Source organism: Chionomys nivalis, chromosome 19 (genome assembly GCF_950005125.1).
Source record: "Chionomys nivalis chromosome 19, mChiNiv1.1, whole genome shotgun sequence".
Classification (NCBI taxonomy): domain Eukaryota; kingdom Metazoa; phylum Chordata; class Mammalia; order Rodentia; family Cricetidae; genus Chionomys; species Chionomys nivalis.
Window position 1 is genome coordinate 59,322,660 of NC_080104.1, and position 13,435 is coordinate 59,336,094.

Here is a 13,435-nt window from a genome sequence, read left to right on the forward strand (position 1 = left end):
TAGAGATAAAAGGAGAGAATGAAGGAAGGGAGGAAGGGAGGGAGGGAGGGAGGGAGAGAAGGAGGGAGAGAAGGAGGGATGGAAGGAAGGATTGTTTTCTGCAGCCTCTGAGGGAGCACAACCCTCCTGGCACCCTGGTCTTATGCTTCTGACCTCCAGAAATGTGAGGGCAGACATCTCTGTTGCTTTAAGCCCTGACCTGCCCCAGAAGCAGACCCCACCCATGACTGTTGAGGCCTCTGCCTGACTCACAAGTCCTCAGTCCCATCCCTCCAGGAAGGGAAGAACCCCACACCAGGCTGTTGCCCACACATGAGTTTTAATACAGCCTCCTGCCCATCATAGCTCCCCCACCCCCACCCCAACCCCACCCAGCAGGCTGGAATTCTGCTTCCTCAAGGCCTGATCCCTAGGCCTTTGGAAGACACTTCCTTCTGCTCAGGAGGCTCCATTCCCATAAGCCCTAAGACAGAAGTTGTGACAAAAGATATTGGTCCTGAGGCAGAGTGTGGTCCTGTCACAGCCCCCAGGCTCCGCTGTGGTCAGGCTGAGCGGTCACTGCAGCTTCATGCCACTCCGCCGCCGAGAGTCCTTCTGGGCGATGGGACTGAAGTTCAAGACCTCTTTGTAGATGTGCTCTGTGGGAAGCAAGTGCTGTAGGTGTGTGTGGGCTGGGGGTGTGGAGCGAGTGCACCCTCCAGAGCCCATGCAAAGAGAAAACCCTCCTGGACGTGGCTGTGCTGGAGGACACGTGTGCCAGTTAGGCCAACAAGGAGGGCGGGTGGGGGAGGACAGGCCATCTCTTACGTTTCCATTCATCCACAGTGAGCTTCTTGTGTTCCAAGGCATCGTCAAAGGGCTGCTGGGCCTCTGTCTCCTCCTCGGGGTCCCGGAAGGGCTCGAAGAAGGGGTGAGCGAGCGCCTGAGCAGCTGTCAGACGCTTGTCCACATCCAGTTCCAGCATCTTGTCCAGCAGGTCCGCAGCTGCAGGGACGTGAACGTGAGCATTGTGCCTGGCCCGGAATAGGAGGCTGCTGGGATGGGCGGCAAGCACTCTAGGGTGGGGGCCAGGACTCACCTTGGGGGCTGGCCCGTGGGAAGAGCTGGGTGAAATCCTTCTTGGGGCTCTGGGGTAGGGACTGGATGTAGGATTTGGCCTGGAAAACAGAAAAGCATAGAATTCTTTAGGCTCTGGCCTGAGGGGAGAAAGAATGGCTGAAGGGCTGTGGGAGTCTAAGGTGAGGACAAGAGGGTCCCCCAGGGCAGAGGGACCACACGGAAGGTGCCACTCACCGCCTTGTCCTTCAACTTCTGCACAAACTCAGCTCCTGGCACCCCGGTGACTTTCAGGATCTGGGTCAACTGGTCCAGGTCTTGGCAGTCAGTTAAGGCACAGCCTTGAACTCTGCAGTGCCGTGAGCCTGCCCTCCCCACTCCCAGTCCTGCTCTAGCCAGCTCTAGCTTGGCAGAGGCTCCTGGCTCCAGCCCCACCTAACCATGGCCGGTTTTTGGGACAGTTGGAGCAGGCCTCTAGAGGGTTTCCCCACAGCCCAGGAGAAGGCTGCCCAGGGTGTGTCTTTCTGAGACTCCTCCCACGAAATCCTTTTCATTCTGAGCTGGGTGGGCAGTCCCTTGTCTCTTTACAAGGAGTCCTTGGTAAGGAGACAAGGGACTGCCCATGAGGAAACCCCTCCTGCTATTGAGAGATTTCCTACCAGAGGTGGGGGCAGGAAGGACTCATTTTTATCATTTGATTATCTGCATTTTCAAACCATTCTAAGGAGCTGGTTCCTGCTTTTCCAGAGGACCCAGGTTCAGTTCCCAGAACCCATGCCAAGTGCCTTACAGCCAACCTGTAACTCCAGCTCCAGGGGCTCCAGCACCCTCTTCTGGCCTCCTCGGGGTACCTGCACACACACAGCATATACTCACACAGACACACATATACACACACATAATATTAAATCTTTAAGGGGCTGGAGAGATGGTTCAGTGTTTAAGAGAACTAGCTGTTCTTCTGGAGGAACTAGATTCAATTCCCAGAACCCACATGGCAGCTCACAACTGTCTATAGCTCCAGTTCCAGAGGATCCAACACCCTCACACAGACATGCATGCAGGCAAAACACCGATGCACATAAACAAATTAATTAATAAAAAAATTAAATCTTTAAAACCATTCTAGGAGCTGGGCTTCAGAAGACGGCTTGCCTAGCATGCATGAAACCCTGGGCTCCATCCCCAGCATGGTGACACACATCTGTGACCCTAGCACGTGGGAGATGGCAGGAAGAGGAACAGAACAAGGTCATCTTTGGCTACATAATGAGTTTGAGGACCTGAGACATAGAAGACCCTGTTTCAAAATGAAAAATAAAATAAGTCAGATGTGGTGGTGCACACCTTTAATCCCAGTACTCGGGAGGCAGAAGCAGGCAGATCTCTGTGGGTTCGAGGCCAGCTTGAACTACATAGCAAGTTCTAGGGCAGCCAGAGCTACATAGCGAGATCCTGTCTGAAAAATAAAATAAATAATTCCTTTCTTTTTCTTTTTTAATTTCTACATTTTTATTTTTGGAAACTACATTTTTATATTCTTATTCTTGGACCCTTCATTTATGGAAAAACACGCTCATTCCAGTCTATTCTGTTCTTTTTTTTTTTTTTCCTTTATACATTTTGTTTGAGATTTTTATTTATTTTTTTTATTTCTTTTTCTTCCCTCCCCCTCCCCCCACAAAATAAATAATTCTTGAGGGTGCCTGTCCTGCTACCTCACCGAGACACATTTAATTATCTTTGCTGGGGGAGCGGGTCCCCACATGGCCATCATCTGCTCTGGCAAAGGATACAGTCTTTCCCCTTGAATAGGGTCTTTCCCGTCAGCATTTCCGCCATGATGCAGCCAACGGACCAGATATCCACTGCAAGGAAGGAGGGTATGTGACCATCTGATGATCTCTAGAGCAGGTCACCAGGGCCACTCGGGGCAACTGACCACTGACCTGTCTGGTTGTAATGCATCCAGCTGAGAATCACCTCAGGGGCCCGGTACCAGCGGGTCACCACGTAGCCGGTCATCTCAGGGTCTGCATGGCGCGCCAGCCCAAAGTCCAGGATCTATGGCTCAAGGGACACAGAGAAACGAGCTGGCTGAGGAGAGGGGTTCCGAGGGACAGAACCCACCTCCCCCAGAATTCCGTCCACCTCCCCATCCGTGGGGGACCTGCTGTGACTCTTCACCTTCAGCTCACAGTCTTCGTTCACTGCCAGGTTGCCTGGCTTCAGGTCCTGGGGGGAGGACAGAGAGGGAGGGTCAGGCTGGAGCAGAACCAGCAGGTGGTCTTGGATCTGTCGCGCGCACGCACACGCACGCGCGCACACGTGCACGCACACATACACACACATGCACTCACACGTGCACGCACGCACACACATGCACACACACACACAGGTACACATACACACACACACTCCACTGCAACACAGCTGGGCCCCTTCACTTCACTCCAGGCCTGTCTCCTCATGTGTATGATGACATTGGACTTTGCATCCATTTCTACCATGTCCCTGTCTTTAAAGCCTGAAGTGCCAGCAACGGGTTCAGTGGGCAGCCACTGCCCAAAGTGTCTCCCTATCCCCATTCTACCACATTCACCTTCTCAAGGCCGAAACAGCCACAGCCCAGGTTCCTGAGAACTGTCATTGGCTACCAGAGCACCCAGTTCCTACTCTGAGGACCACGAGAGAGGAGGCACTCACCCTGTGGACGACACCAGCTGAGTGGATGTACTGAAAGGAAGAGAGAGAAGGAACGGTGAAGGCACCAGCTTGCACTCCAGCATCCAGCATCCGACCCTCTTCCTTCCCACCGCAGCGTGCTGGGTCTCAACACTGAGCAGCTCTTGGCCACTGTGCAGGCCACACTTACCTTCAGACCTTTGAGCATCTGGTATACCAAGTACTGGACTTTGTCCTCGCTGAACTCCATCCCCATGATCTTCTGCAGATCTGTCTGCATGAAGGGCATCACCAGGTAGCTGGAAAGCAGGGGGCTTTTTAGCACAGTTGCCTGCCAGCCTCCCATAGGCCCAGGTGTGTCCCCGGAGGGGCAGAAGTGGGGCACAGCAAGAGCCTGAGAGACAATCAATACCAGCAAGAAGGCAGAAGAGAGTCAGGTGTGATGGTCTATGCCTGTAATCCCAACATTTGCAGAGCTGAAGTGGGAGGATGTTAAAGTCCAGCCTGTGTTACATGGTGGATCCCAGGGCAGGCTGGTCTACACAGCATGACCTTGTCTACACGGTGGAGCCCAGGGCAGGCTGGGAAACATGACCTTGTCTCAGAAAAACAACAATCAGCCAGGCGGTGGTGGCGCAGCCTTTAATCCCAGCACTTGGCAGGGGAATGACCACAAACAATGATGACAATGGAAAACAGGATTGGAAAGCTGTGTAAGGTGACACAGAGCTTGCTTACATGAGCTCAAGCCTCAACACCCACATACAAAAGCTGGGTGTGATGGGGTTCAGTTGTGATCTGGTGCTGGGAAGGCAGAGACAGGAGGATGCCTGGGGCTCATTAGCCAATCAGCCTCACTTAGTTGTCAAGCCAATGAGACACCCTGCCTCAAAAATCAAGGGAGGGGACTGAAGAGACAGCTCGACGGTCAAGAGTGCTTGCTGGTCTTGCAGGTTCAGTTCCCAGCATCCACATCAGGAGGCTCACAACTGTCTGTAACTCCAGTTCCAGAGGATCTGATGCCCTCTTCTGGCCGCTATGGGCACCTGCACGCATGTGGTGCACATAAACTCTTGCAGGAGCACGGATGCTCACGAGCTCACAGGCACACACATGTGCTCACAAGCACTACAAACAATCATAAGGAAAAACAAGAAAACAGGGTAGACAGTGCCTGAGCAACAACATTAGAGGTTGACCTGTGACCTCTGGCCACACACACATACCTGTATCCACACACAAGAACACATCTACACAATACAAAATAAAGAAGATACATGAATAACCAGGAGAACCCAGACTGAGCTCCCCGCATCCACACCACAGCAGCCTGGTGGGCAGAGCTCAGGGTCACCCAGCCCTGGAGCACCCTCAGCAACACCAGATGGCTGTGTTCATACTCCTCAAAGGTACCCTGGCTCTGCCCCCCTCCACGCCTCCGAGCAGGCCAACTGTAAGCCAGCAGCACCTGCCAGCATTTCCTTCTGCTTCCATCCAAAGGTTTCTCTGGTAGGAGGGTCACGCCCAGCTCAGCAGGCTCCGAAAACTACAAATGTCTGCCTTTCCAGGAAGGAAACAGGAAATAATCTTCAGCAGGCAGAGGAAGGAGGGGCCAGTGCTATTAAGCACTCAAGCGGGATTTTGAAACAGATTAATGTCAGCAACCCGGAACTGTGACTCAAGGTGGTCACGGCAAGTTCAGGACAGAAAGCAGTAGATTATAAAAGGTGTGTGTACAATACACACACACCATTATATCTATAACTATGTAAAATATGTACAGACATTAAATATATAAATTTCCCTCTTAAGACAGGATCTCATATATCCAGACTCAACTCCAGTTCACTATGAGGCTGAGGATGACTTTGAACTTTTCATCCTCCTGCCTTCGTCCCTCCAACGTTGGCATTACTGGCATACACCACCATCCCCAATTTATTCAGGGCTAGGGATAGAGACAGGGTCATGCATTCTAGGCAATCACTCTGCCCACTGAGCTACAGCCTCAGCCCCCTAAAGTGAACGAACACTGTAGTAGCATTTCATTTGTATCTTAATAAATAAAGCTCGCCTGAGGACCAGAAAAGTAAAACAGCCACACTGACCAGGCAGCAATGACACACACCTTTAATCCCAGTAGCCACACTAACTTGCCATAGAAACCAGGCAGTAGTGGTGCATGCCCTTAATCCCAGAACTAGAGAGGATTATAAAACAGGAGGAGACAGCTCTCAGGCTCAGGCTCATTCTGAGATTCCTGGAGGCAGGACCACCATTTTCAGACTGAGGTTGAGATAAGAGTCTGTGGCTGGCTGCTTTGCTTTTCTGATCTTCGGGTTGAACTGCAATATCTGTCTCTGAGTTTTTATTAATCATGTTTCAACACACACACACACTTTCTTTTATTTTGAGATAGGGTCTCATTATGTAGCCCTATCTGGCCTGGAACTGAATATGCAGAAAAGGTTGACCTGGAACTCACAGGGCTCCTGGGTGCTGAGATTACACACATACGCCACTTTGCCTGTCACTTTGATTCTGTAAGCTGTTGCTGAGGGCTGGAGGGGGTCACTCAGCAGTTGAGGGCACTTGCTGCAGCTGGGCAGTGGCAGCGCACACCTTTAATCCCAGCACTTGGGAGGCAGAGGCAGGCGGATCTCTGTGAGTTCGAGACCAGCCTGGTCTGCAGAGCTAGTCCCAGGACAGGTTCCAAAGCTACACAGAGAGCTCTTCCTAGATGACCCAAGTTCAATTCCTAGCATCCTCATAAGGCAACTTGTAACTGCCTGTAATTTCAGGGGTACCTTCACTCATGTGCGTGTGCGCACGCGCACACACACACACACACAATTTTATTTTATTTATTTATTTTTTTTTGGTTTTTCGAGACAGGGTTTCTCTGTAGCTTTGGAGCCTGTCCTGGAACTAGCTCTATAGACCAGGCTGGCCTCGAACTCCCAGAGATCCACCTGCCTCTGCCTCCCGAGTGCTGGGATTAAAGGCGTGCGCCACCACCGCCCGGCACACACACAATTTTATTTTATTTTATTTTTATTTATTTTTTTTTTTTTTGGTTTTTCGAGACAGGGTTTCTCTGTGGCTTTGGAGCCTGTCCTGGAACTAGCTCTTGTAGACCAGGCTGGTCTCAAACTCACAGAGATCCGCCTACCTCTGCCTCCCAAGTGCTGGGATTAAAGGCGTGCGCCACCACCGCCCGGCACACACACAATTTTAAATAAATCTTTAAGCCTCTTCCTTCTCCAACCTTGGAGACGAGTTCACCTTCTTCACTGCCTTCATATACAGTCTCTCACAACCATACCATGCTTTCTGCTCCTGTCTTAAACTGCTGGCTTCAAGGTCGCCAGTGACCACCTCTCAAACACAAAGACTCACTGGGCAGGCGGTTGACATCAACGGTTGACTGCCAGGACTCCGGATCAGCATCACTGTATCCTACTTTGCCATGAGCTATCCCTGGGCTTCAGCTATCACCCACGGAGATGATTCTAGCCTGGTCTACACACATTCTCTCCTCTCCTATGGTTTCACAGGCTCTGTATGAATGCAGGACTAAAGGTGGAGTTCGGCATCTCTCGCTCCAGGCTTGTCTGTTCTACCTCGGGTTCCTGAATCACCTGCACCAACCTCCCTCAGCCACCATGTCTCAGCAGACGCAACGACTCCCATCAAGACAGCCTGAGTGGGTCTCAGATCTGCCCTCCGCATCCCACACTGTAAGGTCGATCAAAGCCGGGGTACTCAACACCGTTGTCTCTTCCTCCTCCCCGCCCCTTTCTTATCGCTGCTACTCATATCCCCCAAATGTGACAGACCGTCCCAGCATTCTGGTTAAAACCTCCATAGTTGGTGGGTTGGGGATGTGGCTCAGTTGTTAGAGCACCAGCCTAGCATGCACAAAGCTCTGAGTTCAAATCCTAGCACCAATGCTTGGAATCTGAGCACTTAGGAACCAGAGGCAGGAGGATCGCATGTTCAGTGTCATCCTCCATTGCTTAGGTAGCCATGGAATGGGATGGGGGACGACCTGTGATACCCGAGAGATTCTCTCTAAACACAGCACAGGGCACCAAACGGCTCCCACGACCTCTGTGGCACCGAGGAAGCCGAGCAGCTCGATGGAGACGGCTTTCAGCTGCCACTCACACACATCCTGATTCTCAGCATCGTTCAAGCCGTTCCTCCTTGTCCAGGCGTGTGGAGCGAAACCTGACACTTCGCAACTAAGTGTTCCGCTTGCTTTAACAGCCAAACTCCATTAGCCAGATTGTCCTGGCCCCAGATCCTCACCCTCCCGTTAGAAGAAAACTCTAGGTATCATGAGGTCCAAAGCCACACCTGGTCCCCAGGAACGGGGGTAGGGGTGGGGTGGGGGTAGTGCACACCCTGGGAGGGCCAGCTGTCCTCCTCGTGGAACCAGGGCCTGGTCATAAGGTGTAGGAGCCCTGCAGATAGCTCTGGGGGCCGGCACTCTACAGTCCTTCACTCAGAGCTGAGGTACCTTTCTAGAGAGGACCTCAGTGTAACAGCAAAGAGAAGTAAGATCCCCTTTCCACCCAACTCTGGAAGCCACCCTCCCCCAAAATATTTCCAAGCCGCCATTAAGATCTGACAATGCCCCAGCCCCCATGCAGCCCGACTCACAAATCGTGGAAGTTTCGAAGGGAAGAGGCGGGAGTGAAGACATCTAGGAGCCCAATGACCTGGGGAAAAGGTCGGCAGTGAGGCTAGATTGCCACCACCCCTCTTCCTACTCCCCGGGGCCTCGGCCACCCAGGGCCACCATCCAGGTCACCCTCTGCTACAGGAGGTAGCCCAAGTTGGCACGGAAAAAACAGGAGGGCCCAGGCAGAAAAGAAAGTTTGCGCTAACAATGATGGAAGTCAGAATGTAGCCAGCCCACTGCTCTCAAATTTGGGGTACAGGGTGAACAAACCTACTTCTGACTAACATGCCATGAGGGTCAATGTGGGGGGACAGGGAGGATGAAAAGCGTTGGGACCTTGGATCTCAGCTCCAGCCTTGGACCTTGGGTCTCCAGCTATGTCTGTCAGTCTGTCATTGCCTACGACAGAACTGGTTCAGAGCCAGGGGCAAGCCCACTTCACCTCACTGGGGAGACATTGGCTGACGGTTCAGGACTCACAGGGCACAAGGCTCTGAAATCACTGTCTGGACTTCTGAGTCCAGAGCTGGGTCCCTGTCTGTTCCCATCAGACAGAATGGTCAAATGCCCAGGCACCAGCCTGCCTTGACCTCCAATTTCTGCTCTGCCACTGATAAACCAATAACCCGGGACTCTTTCTGTGCCTCCTGTGCCACCGACAGTATGTGCTGGGAATTATATAAGTTAGCCAGCATTCGCATAAAGTAGCCTGGCATGCATTAAGTAAGTACTCAGTGTCTGTTGTCAGCCTTGGAGTCCCAGTATGGGGACAGCAGTCGCTCAAGTGTCCAGGCCCAGGAGGACTTGAGTTCTCAAGGAGCCAATCACGAAGGTCTCCTGTGTCTACTTCCTCCTCACAAGCCAGATAAGGTAGTGCTTTTTCTGGAAGTGAGTTGGGCAGGCCCTGGCACCTTCTCTAGGGCTAAGGACCTGAGAAGCCAGGGTGGAGCAAGGAAGATTCTTTCTCCTGCACCCTGCACCCTGGACCCTGAGCAGGCCACTCCTGGGCCTCTCATCCTGCCCCCTGATGCCCAACGCATCCACACCCCTGCGGCATCCTACGTTTTCATGGTGCATGTGCTTCAGCAGTAGGAGCTCGCGGTAAGCGCGCTTGGCAAAGATCTCCGACTGGAAGGGCCGGCTCAGCTTCTTGATGGCCACCTTCTCCCCTGTCCGCTTGTCGATGGCCGAGCTGCGGGGGTCACAGGCAGGTGAGGGGGACGGGCGGCGCAAAGAGCCCAGACTCGGGATCCCTCCCTCCCTGTCCTAGGCCACTCCGACTCCGTATTCCCCAGGCTGGTTGGAGACCAGGAATTTGGGGGCCAGCAGAGTATTGCGTCGCGAGGGTGGGGTGGGGGCACCGGGAAAGGGGCAGCAAGGCAGGGGCAGGAACAATTCACGCTGACAGGATGCAAAGCAGGCCGGGAGTCCCTACTCTGCGGATGTGGCAAGTTCCCCTCTTGGGGCCTCAACTGCCACTGCAGGGATCTGTCCCACGAACTCCGAGGTCCCTTTGAAAAGTTACAGACTTGGAGAACCAGATTCCGCAGCGACTCAACCCACAGGGGCCCGGATGCGGCCGTGTGAGCGCGGGGCGGCTGCCAAGAGGTGGCCCGCGTCTCCTCTGCCTCCTGGGGTCCCCGGGTCTCACCACACAGCTCCGTAGGCCCCGCTGCCGACGTGCGCCGGCTCCAGGTAGGTCTTGGGCAGCTCCCAGGCGGTCTTGTTGATGTCCTGCTTGTAGAAACCCCTTTTCCGGGTGAGGCTCATTCCGCACCCCGTGGTGGCGGCCCTGAGCGGCGGCTGCGGTGGCTGCCCGCGGGCTCCCGGCCCGGGTGTCCCGCCGCGGTCCCCTCCCGCCCCGCGCCCGCTCCTCCCCCGTGGGGCGGCGCACCTGCCGCCTCGCCCAGGTGCGTCCCCGCCCCGGCTCGCCCCGCCGCCCGCGCTCCGGACTCCGCCCATCCCCGGCGGAGGCCCCAGGCTCCACCGGCTACCTGCTGCAGGTGCGGGGTGCCCTGCAGGAAGGGGTGCCTGCGAGGCTGCCTGGATCCCTCCAGCCCTGTTGAAAGAGCTGGGGATGGGGCGGGCGGGGGGGGGGACGGGGGGACGGACGGTGCTGATAGTTTGAGAAATAAGACCCGACAGATCCAAGGCATGGTGGTTCAGATCTGTAATCTGTATATAGGAGAGGCAGAGGCAGGAGGATTGCTATGAGTCCAGTTTAGTGCTTAGTGAGTTCAAGGTCAGACGGGGTAAGACCCTGAGGAAGGAGGAGAGAAGGAAGGGAGAGAAAGAGGGGGGAGAGAATAGAGATGGAAGGAAGGAGGGAGGGAGGGAGGAAAGGAGGAAGAAAAGCAGGTTGGGAAACAATGTCATCCTTGGTGACAAAGTAAATTGGAGGCCAGCATAGGTTACATAGAGAAACCCTGACTCAAAACAACTTTGAAGACCTAAAGGTTTAAAAGCCTGTACCACTCTAGAAGAGGATCTGAGTTTGGTTCTCAGCACCTATGTCATTATATACATAGTTTTAAAAAAAGAAAGAAAGAAAGAAACGGATGTGATGGCAAACATCTTTAATCCCAGAGAAACCCTGTCTCAAAAAAAAAAAAAAATCAAAGGGGGAAAACACAGTAACAAACAAGAACCCTAAAACTCGTGGGATTCTAAATGAGTTCCTATGGCCCCAGATTTCTTTTCTTTTTTCTTGGTTTTTTAATGACGGGGTTTCTCTGTGTAGTCCTGGCTCTCCTGGAACTCTATCTGTACACCAGGCTGACCTCAAACTCACAGAGATCCACCTGCTTCTGCCTCCCGTGGACTGGGATTAAAGGCGTGCACCACCACTGTCTGGGGACTTTTTAAGAAAGATAATCGATGATGCCCAGATCCTAAGGTTCACCACTGGCCAGGGCTCAGCATCTGTTCCTCTTTCTCCATTTGTTCTGAATCAAAATCCAGGCATCAAATTGTTCATCGTATTAAAGTTCTTGTGTCTTACACCAAGAGTCAATCTCAGCTAGTTCTACAGTGCCCAGTATCCACAAAGATTCAAATGTCCAGGGGGAGTGTGTTTGTCATTGGTGGTGGCCGGTTTGAGACAAAGTCTCACTAGGTAGCCTTTAGCTGGCCCTGAACTTTCTATGCAGACCAGACTGGTCTCTAACTTATAAACTCCGCCTTCAGAGTGAACATCCAATTCTGAGTATAGGTTTTTGCTTGGTTTCTAAGGCCACATGAATGGCACTATCTTGTGTGGTTCTAGGGCGATTTTGTTCTCAAATAGAGTCTCACCTGCTCTGAAAGAAGAGCCCGTGCATGCCCTATAGGTACGTCCCACCCTCCCTGGCTTCCTGTGAAAGGAGGGGGGGCGAGACCCTGTCAGGCTGTGTGCAGACCTCAAATTACCCAACTGCTTCTTCCATGCAGTCTGCAGATCATTTTCAGGGGACCAACCCCGCAGAAATGCTTCACACGTGCTGTGGCTGTGGGCAGGGCCTCTGCCTTTAAGACCGTATCAAAGCTTGTGTAAGAATGAGCGAGTCAGCCCACTGGGTGTGAAACACTTATCTAATAAACATCCGTGCTTGCCATGTGCCGGGCATTAGTGTTTTACATAGTCCACTCCAGGGCAGAAGGGGTGAGTCAGGCTGAACATCCTCACCAGACAAGTGGCAAACAGGCAGAGAGGGGTTAAGTAATTAGCTAAAGGTCACACAGCAGAACTGGGTGAAGATGTGGGCGTGGTAGCCCTGGAGCCCAGGCTCTGGCCAGCAAAGCTTAGGGGTGCCCCCAAACCACCTGGAATGGTAAGGATTGGTTCCCTCGGTGCAGTCCACTTCCTGTTCATCCCTTTCATTGGTCCTGAGACAAAGGGGTTGACAGTGGGAGTTTGAGGCCCTCTGGGTCGGTGGTTCTGGTTTAAGGAACTATATTTCTGGAAGCCAGATACTAAGGGTGGACACAGGCTAGAGAGAGTCAGCTCTGAGAAACAGGGTTCCCTTTGGGGTTGAGAGAAGAGAAAGGGGCTAGGGTCTCTGCAGGGTGGTAGAGTCGAGCCCAGAAAGGTGAGAAAACCCCAGGAAAGCCCTCAAGTCCCCCACCCCGCCTCAGCACAGCTGGCTACTCTGGACTCCTCTTAAATAAAGGTCAGGAAGTGACTCAGACCTTAGACTCAGCTGGGGATGACCCTCACCTTGGGCCATACGGGGCTGGGGTTTACTCAGCAGCCTGGCAGCCTTGGAGGGAACTGCCTTCAATCCAGGGAGGGGAGTCACTGAGGGCATGAGGGGGAGGAGATGGGAGGGAGGAGGACTAGGAAGAGAGGAGAAGGGAGGAGAGAGGAGGAAGGAAGGCTCACCAAGGGCATCATGGGTAGCTGGATTCTTCTCTTAACTCCTAGGACCTCAGCCCCTCTCCCTCTCAGACACTAAGACACTGCAGGCTGGAGGGGGGGGGAATGGAGAAAGTCGGGGACCCAGCCTTGGAAGGAGACCTGAATTCCTAAGGCTGGCACTGCCTTCTATGTGACTTTAAACCAAAGTCTTAGCCATCCTGGCCAGAGTATGCTTGCAAAACAGGTGACACATACCAGCTTGTGGAAGTTCCATGGCTTGTGAGGTCATGTACAGACAAACTCACCTTTCCCTCCCCACACTTAAAAATATTTTTTTTAAAGATTTTTTTATTTTCATTTTATGTGTATGTGTTTTTTGCCTGAAGGCATTGTGTCAATGCCTGGTGCCCACAGAGGCCAGGAGGGAGCACTGGATCCCTGGAACTGGAGGTGACAATAGCTATGAGCCACCATTTCTATGCCTGGAACCAAACCCAGGTCCTCTGCAAGAGCAGCCGGCGCTTCACTGCCCAGCTATCTATCTCCCTTCTACAAACTTATGTGTATGTGTGTATGTTTGTGGGTATGTGCACATGTAAAACCCCCAGAGGCCAGAAGAGGACCTCTAAGCCCCCAGCTGGAGTGACAGGCAGTCGTGAGCCACCTTA

The 13,435-nt window shown here is 53.0% G+C and overlaps 1 protein-coding gene across 2 annotated transcripts; it reads right to left on the minus strand.

The window, feature by feature from the left end:
• Positions 1–371: 371 nt before the first annotated feature.
• Positions 372–10,281, minus strand: Mapk13 (mitogen-activated protein kinase 13). Of its 2 annotated transcripts, XM_057794837.1 has the most exons (12): positions 10,083–10,281; positions 9,494–9,623; positions 8,410–8,468; positions 3,932–4,040; positions 3,763–3,792; positions 3,244–3,291; positions 3,006–3,120; positions 2,853–2,924; positions 1,294–1,373; positions 1,079–1,157; positions 808–984; positions 372–638 (listed from the first exon to the last, which is right to left on the minus strand). In XM_057794837.1, exons 1-12 carry the CDS (start codon positions 10,199–10,201, stop codon positions 556–558), a joined length of 1,101 nt encoding a protein of 366 aa, XP_057650820.1. In that variant the 5' UTR covers positions 10,202–10,281; the 3' UTR covers positions 372–555. The 2 variants fall into 2 exon arrangements, with proteins under 2 accessions (XP_057650820.1, XP_057650821.1); XM_057794838.1 differs by lacking the exons at positions 3,763–3,792; positions 3,932–4,040; positions 8,410–8,468; positions 9,494–9,623; positions 10,083–10,281 and adding an exon at positions 3,659–3,727.
• Between the last annotated feature and the right edge of the window lie 3,154 nt (positions 10,282–13,435).

Excerpts from the sequence above, each read along its gene's own strand:
- Mapk13 (XM_057794837.1), bottom strand. The coding sequence starts at position 10,201 with ATGAGCCTCACCCGGAAAAGGGGTTTCTACAAGCAGGACATCAACAAG. Across the intron at positions 8,469-9,493 it reads AGCACATGCACCATGAAAAC|GTCATTGGGCTCCTAGATGT; the intron begins GTAGGATGCCGC and ends CCTTTTCCCCAG. Across the intron at positions 1,374-2,852 it reads CCTATTCAAGGGGAAAGACT|ACCTGGACCAGTTGACCCAG; the intron begins GTATCCTTTGCC and ends CTGACTGCCAAG.